We start from the raw sequence: 15,953 nt of genomic DNA, 5'->3' as shown, positions 1-15,953 counted from the left end.
TGTGTTTAAAAAAATATAATCATTGTAAAAGTCCTTTTCTGAGACAGAAGCCGTGCTAATTCTGCAGCAATCAACAAGGGGAAAAAAAAAAAAAAAAAAGAGGAAAAACCACGGAAAGAGAGCAGTGTATACCTGGCAGAACTGTCAACCATGCAGTGTGAAAGGATATCCCAATAGAATTACCCGCCAAGCATGTATACTCCCCAGCATCCTCAAAAGTTACATTCCGTATATAGAGAACCTCAATTTCTTTGTCCGTGGTGTTAACACCGGCAGCCTAAAAAAAAAACAAAAGAGGGAAGCAAGAGAAAAAGCTAGACATTGAGAGAATTCTTGTGGATAGGGAGATGGAGCCACGGGGCTTTGCACTTTGTAAAGGCAGAGATGTAGAGATGCAAAGCTCCTTTCCCCATCCACAATCCCTCATCCAAAAGGCGTTTACCAACAGGTCCCAGCTCACCTCAGAAAGTAATCAACACCCTTCACCAGACCTAAACTCACCACCTAAACATGCATGCAATCAAATGACATGGAAAAATTACCCCACAAAGCTTTTTTTCTCCTTCTTCTTTTTTAATAAAAGAAAGTTGAAAGAAAAACAGAGAGAGAACAAAGTAGGACAGAATGCAGGATCCTTCACATGTAGTTACCTGTTTCAGAGGAAAGAATTTACTATAAAAACACACTCTGAAAGGATTTTAAAAAAAAAAAAAAAGGCAAATTCTGCTTCAAAAGACACAACTCAGCAGCTGTCTTAAGCAGTGTATGGTACTTGCATCATCCACTGCACTACACTTAAATATTGTACATCGTGCAGTGTCACCAAATCTCAATTTAATCTGAAGTCTGGTAATATTGAGTGGTTCGCTTAGAAGTGCAGTGAAAGGCGGTATCTCAGCTCTAGTTCAAAAAAGATAAGTTGAGGCTCTCAGGGATGTGGAGAAAATCTGGACCCCAAAAGTTCAAGAACCAGGAGATGGAAATAAAATACATTTTTCTAAATCTTAGAGACTGAAAAATAATCCTGGAAGTTTGGTGGGTTTTTTTTGGTCTCCTCCTAGACTTGCTAAATCTCTGGCTTGACAAATCATTATGCACCAAACCAATCAGTGTATCAGTGATTATCCAAACTCATACAAATACACTAAATCTTAGACCTGGAACTTTCCAGCTGTCCCAAGATGGGCGCAGCAAGGCATCAGTGCTAAGTCTCTTTGATGGAGATGTAGAGATATTATTGTTTGTTGCTTTTTGTCTCTGTTACATTCAAAAACGTGACTTTGAAATACATGATGAGGGAATAAACACCTTTTTACCAGACCATTTTAAAGTAAATTTCGTTGTGAGTTGTAGTCGCATTGCTGCCAGCTTTTGTTGTTATTGATGGGTTATTACCCAGTTAACAATGGTAAACCTCCCCACTCTGCAGAGTCACAGGTGATGTGGGAAGTTTTAAGTGGCTAAACTGACCTGACTTATGCTTCAGCGGGTACTGATGCAAACATTTCATATATATATATACACACACACATGTATATATATATAAATATACACTAATTAGGTCGTAATTACATTATTCAAAGAGTACCCTGTATGCGAACTGCAAAGTAACAAAGTGAACAAAAGTTAACAAACAAAACTGGACGTAAACACACAGATACAAAGACACCAAACACAAGAGAGAATAAAGATCAGTATCAGAAACCAGTGCTTATGGTACACACAGAATATTGTGGGAATTTTTCCATGGCTGCTGGTGTAACACCAGTTGCATCACCAAAGGAGGATTACAGATATACCACAAGGCCAAAGAGTTATCCTACAAGCTGCCTGCAGGCTCCCAAAGCACCATTTTTTCCAGCTTCTACATCCAGCTTGCTTTAAAAAACGTTGTTACCTTGTATACTTGGCAGAACAGAGAGCCAGGCAGACTGGTTGGCCTCCCCTATATAATTGGAGACCTTACAAATATATTCTCCAGCGTCCGCCTCTGTCACATTGTACAGTGTCAGCACTTCAGCATTGGAACTATTTATCCCCGAATGCTAGAATAGACCAATAACACAGGAGAACAATGTCACTGCTGCCCAAAAGGGACACCGATCTGTCTACGGTCCCACCACCAACACGTCATTAAGAATACGCCTTCCACTTCATACAGGTATCAGCGTCAAAACATTGAGGGTTTGGGGTTTGTTTGGGTTTTCTGTCATTGTTTGTTCTTAAATCCAAAGCATCACAGAAGGAGTTAGAAAACAGCAGCGTGGGGGGGAAAAGCATCTGGGCTGGTACCACCAGCTGCATGGACTAAGTAGGTACAGAGCTGGCTGCCCTGCCTGATAACACGCCAAGTTTTGGCAATGACACCCAGCTTGGAAAACTTCGGAGTTTCCTCGCTCAGGCTCACTCAGAACGCCTGCCGGCAGGAACGACAGCACCGACACGCCGGCAAAAAATGGACATCTCTGCAGGCTCAGCATCCGGATAACCCAACCCTGCCACAAGCTTTTGGCAGCAGGTATCACGTTATTTTTAAATAAAGAGGCTGAAAAAACGTGAAAGAAATGGAGTAGATTATCCTGGGTATGTTTTGGATGCATTCTACCCATACATAAATGTCAATGATGTTCTTTAAGAGGGTTTTCATTTTTTTCTGAGTAAGTCATATGCCTGAAACCTTCAGAGATAAAGAACTTCACAGAAGTAAAAAAGAGCAAAACAGTGTCTATACGCTGCACAATTAGCATTTAGACAATCAAATGTTTACCTAATCCATTATTTAATTTGTAACATAAACACTTCCATTTTCAAAAGAAGTTCAGATCTCAAAATTCTTGGATTTACATCAAATAAATTCAAGGCTTTAAAGAAGTCGTCACCACCGTCGGCATCTGTAAAACCTCACCTTTAAAACCTGAAGATACGGCAGTCCATCTGGTCCGTATTTACTGCCATTCTTCTCTACATGTTTTATCCACTGAATATGTGGTTGAGCATCACTGTAGACTTTGCAGACAAACTCAACGTCACCTCCGACAACTGCAGAGGCATTTGCTGGAAGGCCAGCTTGGAGGATGGGCCTGTGTGGTGATCGCTCTGTTCGGGTGGGGAGGGGGAGCGAGAGAGAGAGGGAGAGAGAAATAAAGATGCATAAATAAGTAGAGCTGCCAAGAAAACTGTAAGTGAACTCGAGCCAAAAAGCCCTGTAAGCCTGTTGGCTGACTCCTCCGAAATAACACGGCAGCCAAAACGTATAACAAAAACTACAGTTCAAAGGAGATGACTTGAGCACTACACTTGTAATATAAAGAATAGCTATTTGGGGGGAGGGGAGAAACCATGCTTAAAAAGTTGAAGCATTTTTCATAGTTCAACTCAGCAAGAATTAAGTAAAATAAAATATCTTCCTTTTTTTTTTTTTTTTTTTTGAGTGATCGCAATAAGTACGTCTGAGTTTTAAAACCTTCTAATTGGACTAAAGCTCCACAAATTAAGAAGAAATGTTACTGATGAATTTTGAAAACTGAGTAATGGATTAAAATAAACCAAAGGGAATTTCTCAAGACTAGCAGCAGAAGCCTCAGCAACTGAAACTCCTCACGCCGGACGCACACACCAGACGGCTCGACTTTTCTATGCACTCTGACCAGTGCTCCGACGACAGCTGCTCTCTGCTTTAGCCAGCCACAGCAGCAGAAATGCCAGTTCGTTCTTATTCTGAGCAGGACACAGGGACCTACAGAGTTCTCTGGAAAACTGCAGTGTATTTAATGGGAGCCAATGGAGCTTTTAATCTATGGACTTGCATTTATCAATGTTCTTGGTCAAGAATCATATACACATCACCGAATATACTGCACTCTGTATCACCTGAGGACCCAGAGGGCCACTGCAGCCAGCATTCCCAGCCCACTTTTGTGGATACAATACGCATAGCCCTTAGGGATAGCATCGATGGGAGCCTCGCCCCCAGCTATGATGGCGAGGCAGCTTTCCACCACCCTTGCTAAGCCTGATCTAACAGTTGCTAAAATCTTCTGGGTCGTGGGCAGGCCACAAGCCAGCTCCCCAGCCTCCTGGGCCACCAACAGCCTTTTTTTGCTGAACAAGGCAAGTGGGCAAAGCATAAACACTTCCTCTTCTGTGATGTTTGAATTATAAGTCCTCAAAACGACAGCGCTGGTTACCAAACCGCTTTCTTACCCAGTAAGCAGGACGGACAATGCCACCCTCCCCAGAAAACCTTCAGAGAGCTGCAGTCTCATCAGCCCAGCTGGGAACTCACCACCTTCTTCATGCAAACTTAATTCTGTCCATTTCTTTTGATGAGAACGTAAAGCTAATAGTGACCTACGTATACTTTCAACCTATGAATTTGAAGTGAAACACCCATTGCCCATCCCCAGTCCACTCTTTCCCTGCTCCAGGAATTCTTTCAAAGATAAGTGAAAAACAACAGACCTAAATATTTATTTGTAGAGGCTGTACGCTGTGTAAAAGCTTTGACATTATGAGCCAAATCAACTGAATTTCAAACCAAGTGTTCCTTCTTAAACGTACTAGTTTCCAATAAACTGTTTCACAAGCAAACATTGCAAGTATAATAGCAAATAATGATGCCCACGGAACAATGGGATCTTTTATACAGTCCAATATATTTGGCATGCAGCAAACATCTACTGGGAATTTATTCACTGAGGCTACGCTGGCAGCATACTACAAAGCAGCAGTCTTATTTTACTTGTGGCAAAAGTGCATTTGTGTTGCAGTTATTAAATTATTCCATGGCTATGTGTGTCATTTTCAAAAACCTAGGAACAGTTTAATATTTTTTAATTTGTAAATTACAGTAGAACACATAAATTACTATTTTACAGTTCTGGAGAGAACGTTTAGTTTCTCACCTTATGCTAAATAAGCTCTAATTCCATCTCCCTCACTCCTTCATTTGGGTACAAAAACAGCAAGCAAAAATCTCTCTTTAATAGAAACCTTACACCGTCTTCCAAAACTTATTACAGCTGCCTTCAGTATAAAATGAAACCTTAGAGAATGTTATTTAAAATGTTTTTTAGAAGTCAGTAGGCCTCATGTTTCATTTCTCCACATCAGGGTTTGATTTCCTTTGTGACCTTATTCTCTGCCCTTAAACAAACCAGAGAACGAGGCCTGAAACATCTTGGAAAAGTTCCTACTATGCCAGCATCAACACACGAAACGTGTTTAGTTTATCCCGATAGCCATCGATGATTTAATCTTTTATTGATGACTGTCAAACATTTCCTCTACCAAAAAAGAGGAGGCAAAGTAAAGAAGTGAAACCAGAGTTCTTATATTCTTGGTCCCAAACTTCTTTAAAAAAAAATTAAATAAAGTGCATGCGTATGTATAGGTGTGTATGTATAGCTGTTTGTGAAACTTCTCTAAGGGTAAATGTGCAAAAATTAAACTTCAGTTGCCCTCCAACATATGGAGTAATGATTAGTGTTCCTCAACTCCCCCACTTCAGCAGAAAGGAGTATTCCTATGCCCACACAGGCAAACAGCACAGAGGAACGTAACCATGATGCAAATTCAGCAGGGATTCATGACAAACCTGGAGTCCGAGGACCACAAGAAATACATTCAGTATCGGGGAAAAATAACTAAATATGGAGAAACTTCCGCTAATTACAACCCACTAAGTATAATTCTGTACAGTTTCATCTCTTGGAAATAGTAATTTCACAATGTTATCCTGTTGTTCCTACTTCTCTGCACACCACACACATCCAAGGACTCTGCTTAAGCAGAGGTACTGTCAAAACCATATTCATAAATCTCACATGACTATTTAGCATTTAAAATACAAGCCATACATTTGTAAGCAGATATCATCACTCAAACAACCGGCTACACTAACATTAGATGGAAACAGTATGTTATTTTTTCTAAAGACTAGCAAAAGAGTCAAAGTTGCCTTTAAAAAAATAATCTTAAATGCTGGTGAAACTAATTTCATCATTAGCCTTACATAACCTAATAATTATTATCAGGATCATTGCTAAACTATAGTGACCACATACATCTTCAGTTATTTAACTCAGACAAACAGTATTTTCCTACAGAATAAGCCTCATAGCTCTGTAGCCCTACTGATTTCAATATCTCCCTTGATCATTAATACTGAATAGGAACCTCAAGAAATAAATCTTTGCTACCTGACCACCAAAATGTCAGTGTTCCATCCTCACTGCTAACACAACATGTTTCAAAAACAAGTCAACAGCATATGCTATAATACAGAAAACCACTCCATAGATTAGCTGTCTTCAAGCACACTAAACAGTACATCATAAGGACCATAAAAAGTAGTAGATACCAATTTTATTACCATAAATATTAGCTACTTAGTGAAATACACACAGATCTACAAGGTTTTTCGTAGATGTGCCCTGCTTTCTCAAACAGACCTTCCTGGTTCAGCTGAAATGTAGTAGATGCTTAAAAGCAAATACAACATGTTTAAAAAATTTTAACATTGAAAAATATTTTCTGTAAATTGATCTGAAAGAAATTGAGCCAAACTGATAATTACGTATAAATCTCCATATGTTACGTCTCATTTTTATTCTAGTTCTTCCCCAAAGTCTAAATTTATAATGCTTTTTAAAGGGAAAGCATACTTAATGCTGGATCCCACCTTAAGAGACAGACACCAGCGTGCCTTCTCCAAGTTGCAGTTTAGATCAAAGCCAACATCATCCTCACTTGAGGAGTCAATTACCTACAAAAGGCAGAGCAAAAATGCTTGCTCACGTGACAAAGGTCATATTCAAGGCTACAAGCATCTAAATTTTACACCACCATAAAAGTGCTCAGGGCTTGAGCATTCCTGCTCAGAATTGCTTGAGCAATTTTGCTTGCTTATCTATAGACAAACAGACTCGCTATCTGAAAAGATGACTGACAAAGACACCTGCCCAATGGCTTAGAAGAAACTATCATTTAGCCTGTTAATGTTAAAACTTCAGAATACCTTCCTCCAAGAGACATAACTGCAAAGAATCCAGGAAAGCTGGAAAACTGCAAGTTTACGAAAAACTGGTACAATGGAAGAAGCAGCCCAGGAAGCTCCCAGCCCTGCAGGACACCTGGACATGGGTGGGAGTCCATCTTGTCACAGATGTTTAGTCTGGAGCAGAGGAGGCTGAGGGGAGACCTTATTGCTCTCTACAACTGCCTGAATGGAGGTTATAATGAGGTGAGGTCAGCCTCTTCTCACAAGTAACAAGCGACAGGACAAGAGGAAATGGCCTCAAGTTCACAAGGGGAGGTTGAGATTGGACGTTAGGAAGAATTTCTTTACCGACAGAGTGGTCAAGTACTGGAACAGGCTGCCCAGGGCAGTGGTGGGGTCACCATCCCTGGAGGTGTTCAAAAACCGTGTAGATGTGTCACTTCAGGATATGGTTTAGTGGGCACGGTGGGGTTAGGTCAATGGTTGGACTTGATGATCTCAGAGGTCTATTCCAACCTAATGATTCTATGATTCTATGATTCTATGATGGGAAAGAGAAGTGACTGGAAGAACTATTCTGGAAACGACTACTGGAGCCTGCACACTTCACAAGGAGTGCTGAGAACTGGCTCTTTGAGAATTTTAAGTCCATGGACAGGTGGTTCCTAAAAAAATGGCCTCATCTCTCTCACATCTTTGGCTTTATTTCCTCCATTATTTTTTTTTTTTTTTTGCTGACCAGCTGCAGCCAACACAGCGGGAAACCAGAGAGGTGAGAGACAGGAATGTCACAATGCAAACCTGTGAGGTGAAGATGCTCGGGCATGGAGGTGGGTGACAGGGGCCAAACCCCAAGTTTCATAGCCAACAAAGGCCAGAAGATGTAATCCCACCGCTCTCCGGTCCTAGTGCAAGGGATGCAGGGATGGAAAATCAGCAGAAAGAGAGGCTGCTCGTCAAGCACACTGGCAGAGGGAAGATGTAGGGCAGGATTTGCTGCTGCCAGAGGCTGAAGTAGAGTGTATTGTGACTGAAAGAGTGGCTCTGCCGCTAGTGGAGTGCCTTGGCAGAGACAGGAGACAATAATCCGGAAGGGGTGAGCTCTGGGGCCCATCCCGAGGCCAAGTCTCCTTAGCAACCCGGCTGTGCCAGGGGCTGAGAAGAGCTCTGGTAATTGTCTATCCAAGCCTCCTTGTCACCCCAGCACAGACAGTTCAGGACCTTTCATGGGAGCTAAAAGCCAGAACCAAAGCCCATTGAAGTCAGAGGAAAAACTCACATGGGATTCAATGGGCTTTGGATAAGGCATCTGATTCATTTTAAAAAAAAAAAAAAAAAAAATGAAAACTACTCTTATTTTCTCCTTTTGAATGTGCTTGTTTCCTCTCCTTGCAAATGTGTGATTCAAGTGCGGGCTAGGAAAATAAAAGCTGAATAACAAATGAAAGACCAAACATGAGTTCTGGGGACAATGGAGAGATCTTCAATTAAAGGGGGGGGTGGGGGGGTGGGAAAGAGGAGGGAGAAATAAGTTATCTAATTATTTTCCACAATTTTTAATTAGACGCATTTATTAGAGTCTTTAATACCAGTTTTGAAATGTTACTGACTGCTAAGGAGTCCTCTTGACGGCTGCCACTGTGAAGCTACAGGGGGGTCCCTTCAAATGACGTCTCTCAGTGCACCAGCAGCCGTTCTGGATCGATAGCCCCTGGTAGAGGTTCTGTGTATTCAGTCATCACTGAATAAAAAATGAAGCGGTTCCAGCTGTCTCTGCTTAACTGAAAACACAGACTTGCCATGTCCTCTTCTTCACTTGCCCTGGTCAGTACAGCATGTTCAGCTCTAGTTACTTATTTTGCCTGACTCCGAGCTCGAGAAGTCTTCAGCAGCAGTCTGCACCCTGTTCAGTGAAAGCACTGCCTATTCCCAACCACCTTCCTTCCAATCGTGCAACATCTGCTGCTTTGGAAAATGCTAATTATCCTGTAAATTATGGGTCTCAAAAAGCATCCCACAGCATTTTAGGTCAGACTGTAATCACAGCGTCTTGCCTTGGCTTTGGCTTAGCATTACAAACTTGTAAGATTGACTCTTTAGCTTTAAAAAAAATAAAATAAAGTTATCAATCACAGCCTTTTCATCATACAGTTGGACTAAAATACTTCTCCCCTGTGTTTCATCTCCACCTGGTAAGCAGCACTCTCCCACCATTTCCACTGAGGCATATGCCTAACATGGGAGGTCCCAGAGGCTGCTGAGGTCTAGGAGCAGCACTGCTGATGGAGGAACGTCCCCCAATTAACTGTGCGTGTCCTCTCCTATCCAACACCACCTCACATCTGGGGATTCCCTTAGCAGATACTTTACAGACAGATGCCTATCTACCTGACACATCCCTCATGCCACCAGCTGACCCATGGACAGGCCTTGTGGAGTGGGAAGCCAGTGGTGTCGCCCATCTCTGGGACACCCAGAGCCCCCTCCTGATGCCCTCTTCCAAACTATATCCATGGGATTACCAAAACTGCTCCAACAGAAAATGCCGTTATAGGGTAACTCCTCAGGTGACTTAACCACTTCCTGGAGAGGTGAAATCTCTCGGGTATAGCTCTAGCTTCCCATAGGGCCAGTGCACCCCATGCCACCTTAAAGCTGAAATACCATTTCTTCTCAGAAGCGGCACTAATGACCATTTCAGCCACAGTCTAGGGGAACAACTCTCCACCTGTGCAAGCCACTCTGTCTCTATGCTCAATTTTTGGCATCCCTGTTGAGACTGTACACATATGTACTCTTATTGCTGGCTCTGACGTATTTTGGTGGTGTGGCTACCTACCAACAGGTGAGGGCATTTACTAAAGCCACTGGGCCAACCACAGGACATCAATCCCTGATCACTACCTATTTGGGCTAAATATCAATCATTAAATAAATATTAAATGCTTATCAATCCATTGCCATTCAGTGAGGGAAGATCTTCCAAGTTTCTATCCTGCCCTAGCTGACAGCAAAGGAAGCAGTTTGCAAGGAGAGACACAAGGACCACTGTCCTTCATGTAAGATTCCACCTATACGAGCTGCAAATCTGCCCTCGGTTCATAAGCACTCAGAGGCTGGATTAATTATTGCTCTCTGAATTAGAGAGCTCTTTTCAAGAGAGTTCCAGGAGCAGCCAAGGCATGAGGAATTGCAACTCGAATTTCTCTATAAATCCAGCATTATCCAAGTTCATACAAAGGACCCGATTTGAAACTACACTTGCTCGCCATACGCCTAGGTGGAGTGGTGTAGGAGGGGTCTAACCAAACAGATGTCAGAGTCCCCACAGGCATTTCCTCCTGCAAGGTAGCTTTCTCCACACGGGCCAAGCCAAACCTTCGCTTCCTTTCTCCAGCAATAAGCAATTGATTACGGGGGCCTGTGCTCTATGAAATGATGGAAGGAAAACATTGCTAACTCCACTATTTGCTCCATGGCGTGGAGCAATAAGGTTGAGTGCTGGCTGCTCTTTCAAAAGATCAGAAACAACCAAGCAGGTGTAGGCAAAACGCCTCAACTAATTAATGTCCTACATGAGCCAGGAGCTGAGCAGCTTCTACCAGCTGCACGTCAGTTTAGTTTCCTTTCTGCATAATATGAAGCACTGCATGTTGTTTATGGCCAATTCAGAAGTGCTGCTGAACTGTCATGTTCCATTTATATGTACATACATACACGCCCCTCAGCTCATCGCTTCCTAGGTCATTTATACACGCCAAGGTAGCACCCACAGTTAGGGACAACGCTCTCTTCCCAAGCTCTGCAGGATTAGAAGATGTTTTAAGGCTACAAGGAATAACAAATCACTGTCATTAAACACTAAGAGATAAAGACCATCCCTGGCAAGAACGGTTCATAAAGAACAGGAGCCTTTCAGGCAGACTAGCAGAATAGCTTATGTATCAGAGCAGCATTACCAGTGCTGATGAAATCATGCCTTACAAATCTTGGCATCTTTTATCAGCAGGCGTTAGCCAACAAATGCTCATACTATTCAACGTTCCTGTATGGCAGGAGTCTCCATGTATAGCATTTCCTACTGGCCCAGCGCTACTTAAAGAAGCCGTCTCAGTGGCCAAGAGCTCAAAGGGGTATCGTTGCAGCTGGAGCTCCTGGCCCTCACAAGTGAACCCCTGGAGCAGCACAGGGATCTGCTCACGCAGATGGGAGCAAGGGGCTAACCTCCATAACCACTTTCTAAACTCCCTTTGTCCTCAAACTTAGAAGCCTTTTAAATAAGCCTGAGGCATTTCTTTCTGCTGCTGTGTCATACACTTCATCATCGCTAACTACTGGGGCTGAACGTCCATCTCTGCTTTGGTTTGTGGACCAGCATCAGCAACCAGCATAAAATGAGACAGCAGGGAACCAGACTCCACACATTCCCTGCTGTCACTGAATACTTTCTCACAAAATTAAACATTCGAACACTGACTATTAAAATATTTTCTTTCTAAGGATTAAAATTTTGTCACGGACATCAGAAGCAGACCTGTTTGCTACCCACACCAAAGCCTTTGCTGCCCCATCCAACTCCGTTGTGCCATCCATGTGCCACCCAAGCCCTCCTACTTACCAAGGTCAGTCAAGTAAAAGGCAGTGCCTTTTTAAAAATCTTTACAGAGACCGATCAGGTGTGTTCAAACCCTTTGTCCTTGGCTTCACCACCTTCGCCTCTGATTTGAAGTAATGGCACTGTTTCTCCAGCAGGCAAAGCTCCCACTGATGTTATCCCATCTGTCTCTTTGGATAGCTCTACAGCATCGCTTCAGCTTGCTGTCCTATGTGCATTTTCACTAACATCCATCTTCATGTAACACCTTTACAGCATAAGTTCATCTGCACACCTCTTTTTCATACAGCAGCAAGCCAGGGAAAAGAAAGCAAATGAGACTGACTTATTTGGCTCAATACAAAGCCCTCTGACATCAGTGAAAAAAGTATTAAAAAAAAAAAAATCACAATCAGAACTAGTTAAAAAGCTATAATTTCAAATCAAACGTGTTATCAGAGCGTTAAAAGAGTCAGACAGGTCCAGCAAGCCCGGGGATAAGGCAGGCAATGCAAATGCTCTTCTTTTAAAATGTGAAACTATCAACAGGGTTTTAAGACTAGTTTGTGCTTAGAGGAAAGCCCTGTTGTCAGGCTGACACGCCGTGGGTTTCATCGGCCCCGTGGAGCAGAAGTCACAGCAGCAAGAGCTGTACAACATCAGCCTTGGAGCTCACTTGCAGTATCCCGCACACAGTGCATGCATAAGCAAAAGCTTCATACAGGCCTGAACAAAGGGGGGAGAGGCCTTATTTTAGTGCAAAAAACCAAGAGAAACAGAACAATGAGGAGCTGAAATTTTAATTTAAATTCTTTTCAGTGTATCCAAAAAGAAAAAGGCTGCAAGAGAATACAAAAAACAACTTGTGACTTCTCACAGACAAGTGGTAAAAATTTATTGTTCTGGCTGTTTCCAGAGACTGCATTAATTTTTACACACAGAGATATAATCCTTTGTACTGTGCACAGCTCCCAGCACTCAGCTGTTTTATAATAACCAGAGACAATGCTGGGGTCCAGCATGATTGGACTGGGCTCTCCAGTAGGCTCTGCCAAAGGTTTACTGTATGCCTGGCAAACAGCATCTCCCCCACAGGGATGATGTCCTCTCCCAGCTGCAGTGGGTTTAACTCACCAGTGCACCCAGTGATGCCATAAAGCACACAGTGGGTGTTATTATTGCTGTTGTTATTGTGACCTGACTGCATATTTTTCATCCTCCAAATTTCCTTTCCTGAAAACAGCTCTGCCTTTAAAGTAAAATGGAAAAGATTATGTAAACCTTTAAAAGGCCTCTTATATTTCCACACTTCTCCCCCTTTTCTTACACAGCACACTTGCTCTATTGAGCAATGCAGGTGTGAAACGATCGGAAGGACTGCGGCATTCTGCCTTCCCCAGCTCCCTGCCTCCCTGCTGGACACTGCCAACCAGCCGGCTGACGGACCATACCCCATGCGCAGCCTCCCAGGGCAGGAGAGAAGCTCCAGCACCCCGAGTTTCAATGCTCTGTGCTGCACCATCCTTGCTCAGCCTCGAGATATGTCTGTGTCGGACCTCACTCGGCCTTTGGGCTTGCCTTCCCCGGTGATGAAGTTTGCCATCACGTGGTCCCATGTCAGGAGGGGAGATGTCCCTCCATCAGGATCACACTCACTTCTGCAAGTGAGAATACTGAGAAACAGAATCCCTAACCTGTCCTAAACGTGCTTGGGAAGACCCTGATTATACACACTTGTCATTGTATTTCTAGAAATTCAGGGAAATCCAGGTGAAGTTTGCAAGATGAGACCGTGTTCATAGCAAGCGCTTGAGCTGGCCGTGCTTGGACACAAACTTCGTGCTCCAAAACGAGGAATTTTTTTTCTCTGTTACTTTCTACAGTTCTTGACCCCTTTCCTGCACCCATATTTTCCTGCCTTTCAGCACCCATGCCGAACAGCCAGCTTCCTACAAAGCCGAGAGCCGGGAGCGCCACCACCAGCCTCTGGCTGAGCAGCAGGCGCTAGAACTGCTTTCTGAGAAAATTTCACTGAAGAGTAAGGGGTAGGGGGGTGAAGTCATTTGTTGGACTATTCATTTAAATGTAGACAAAGGTAGGTTTCACAAACACTCTAGCACAGATATCAAAGGAAACGTTTGAAACCAACCGCTGCAATGAAATTATGTTGCTCAGTAATGCATATAACCCAATCTAACAGCAGAAACAATGCTGCAGATATAAACACTAACCAATGCACGTATATTCCCTTGTAAATGCAGAATGCATGAACAAGAGCAACTGTTTTGATCACCTAATTTGTGATGGTGATTAAAAATCCCTAAAAGTATATAGACTATTTAGACTTTCACAAGCACCTTCTAAAAACCAGTAGAGACTAACTTTATTCCAACTAATGCACTGTCACGTTGAGTTCTTCACTCAGCTGAAGTTCTGACAGTACCATGTTTTTCTTTTATGAACAGTTGAAAATTTCAACAGTCACACAACCTTTTAAAGAGCAACCTGAAAGAATAATCTTAATATTTTATAGCTACAGAGCAGTTCAATATTCAAAAGTGTTTAACGAACTATGATTTTTAATGTGGCTTTTTTGTGTTTAAATGGTACAACAGCTGTTGAAGCTGCACCATGGGAACGGTAGTAATCCAAAGATGACCTAATGACTTAGAATCCTGAAAATCTGTAAAACACAGCCACCACTGGATTTCACGTCACACAGTGGTTTGTAGAGCAGTGAGAGGAGAGGATTGTTCTAAGTGTAACCTTTTTTTTTCTCTTTTTAATAGCCACAGAATTTCACATTTTACAGATTTGTCCACACTTTGGTACTGCCAGATCTCTCACCCTCTTACCTATCTCACCCCAATACCATCCCTCAAGGTTTTTTTCTCTCCTGCATTGCAAACCTCTGGGAAGACTCCCCACACCCTTTCACTCTTGGATCTTCCCAGTCCTGTCCCCCGCCAGCCTCAGCTCATTACGGTTATGCACGACCCTGATGCCTACTGCTGAGTGTCACCTCCATCCACTTCCACCCCTGCTACACCTCTTTTAACCCTAGTTTAATCCCCAAAATCACCAGCCAGGATTCATCTCGCCCACCACGGGGTTGTCCCACCTCTGTATTTCCTGCCACGCTGAGGGACACCATGCAGAAATGCAGGCACAAACTCCTCATTAATAAGGCAGGCATGATTATTGCCTTTAATATGGTCCATCCATCCAGTCTCTATCACAGTTCATTTTCAGCTTTTCTATATGTGTGATAACTCAAGGGTTTTTTCCTTTCTTTTAAAATTATTTTTAAGAGGACATACCTCCACCAATTTGCTGCCAATTACACTGCCATTTTTTTTCAGTAACAAACTTGTTAGAAAAGACTGAATCGGGTCAAAACCCCCTTCTTATTAGGCACAGACATGGCTTTCAACGTGTGCCGACTGTACATTTAACAAGGCAGCAGTCTTGTTAGCATCTTCAGACAACTCCTGCAAATTCCTACTTGCATTTCCACGAGTAGGATACCGCGTGAATTAGAAGGCACGATTAAAAATGATAATAACAGAGCTGAAACAATATCCTGTTCATCATTCATCAAAAGAAAGAGAAATACCTGCCTTGGGGCTGTAATAAGACAGAAAGTGGGACAGGGAGACCAGTCCTCCCCCAACAGACTCTGCAGGAAGCATTCCAAACATGACAAATTCACTGTTCACCCAGCAGATGAAGTAACGACACTAGTATTTATCCATAAAATGTAATTTAGCCAGACTACTCCAATGAAATCAGAAGCTTTAATGCTATAAAACTAGGGGGTTGGAATATTTTTACCTTATTAAGAAAGGAGGGAAAAAAACATAAGCTTTCATTTTCCCTTAGCTGAACCATCACACTATTGTCTTTGTCTGCAGGAGTGAACGGCAGAGCCTCCAGCACTAAACAACTTGAGTAATTTCTTCTCAGATGCACACACCTTGCCAAAAGCCTAGTGCCAGGTGTAAAGTCCACGCTTGGGCTTATCAGTGCATTAAATAAAATCTTCTTCCTTCTTGGCCTAACCAAATACCTGAGGGCAAGCAGCAGTGTGGATTCCTTCGTGCTTCCAGCCCCTGTCTCATCATGTCCCATGCCGCAAGCACTTGGGCGAAGACATCAAGCCAAAGCTTGTCCACGTAAAGAGCCAGTCAACAACTACAAGCACATCTGCCAGAAATGCAAGTTTAGGCTTGGTTGTAATACCTACACTTAACTCCTGCCAGACATTAGTGACACAACGTCCAAGGCATGTATTTAGTTGGTGTTAGTTCCTTTTTTTCTATGTCATCTGAAGCCTAAAAATAATTCTTTGGAAATTAA

General features: G+C 42.7%; 1 protein-coding gene across 1 annotated transcript in view; it reads right to left on the bottom strand.

Moving 5' to 3' along the window:
- The window catches only part of FGFR2 (fibroblast growth factor receptor 2), an 82,877-nt gene that overhangs the window by 27,978 nt on the left and 38,946 nt on the right, over window positions 1-15,953 (bottom strand). The window contains 2 exon segments of the mRNA XM_086466719.1: window positions 1,898-2,045; window positions 2,906-3,096. Of these exon segments, the coding sequence (XP_086322845.1) occupies window positions 1,898-2,045; window positions 2,906-3,096 (339 nt within the window).

Source organism: Leptosomus discolor, chromosome 6 (genome assembly GCF_034619465.1).
Source record: "Leptosomus discolor isolate bLepDis1 chromosome 6, bLepDis1.hap2, whole genome shotgun sequence".
Classification (NCBI taxonomy): domain Eukaryota; kingdom Metazoa; phylum Chordata; class Aves; order Leptosomiformes; family Leptosomidae; genus Leptosomus; species Leptosomus discolor.
This window is presented reverse-complemented; position numbering and strand designations above follow the sequence as displayed.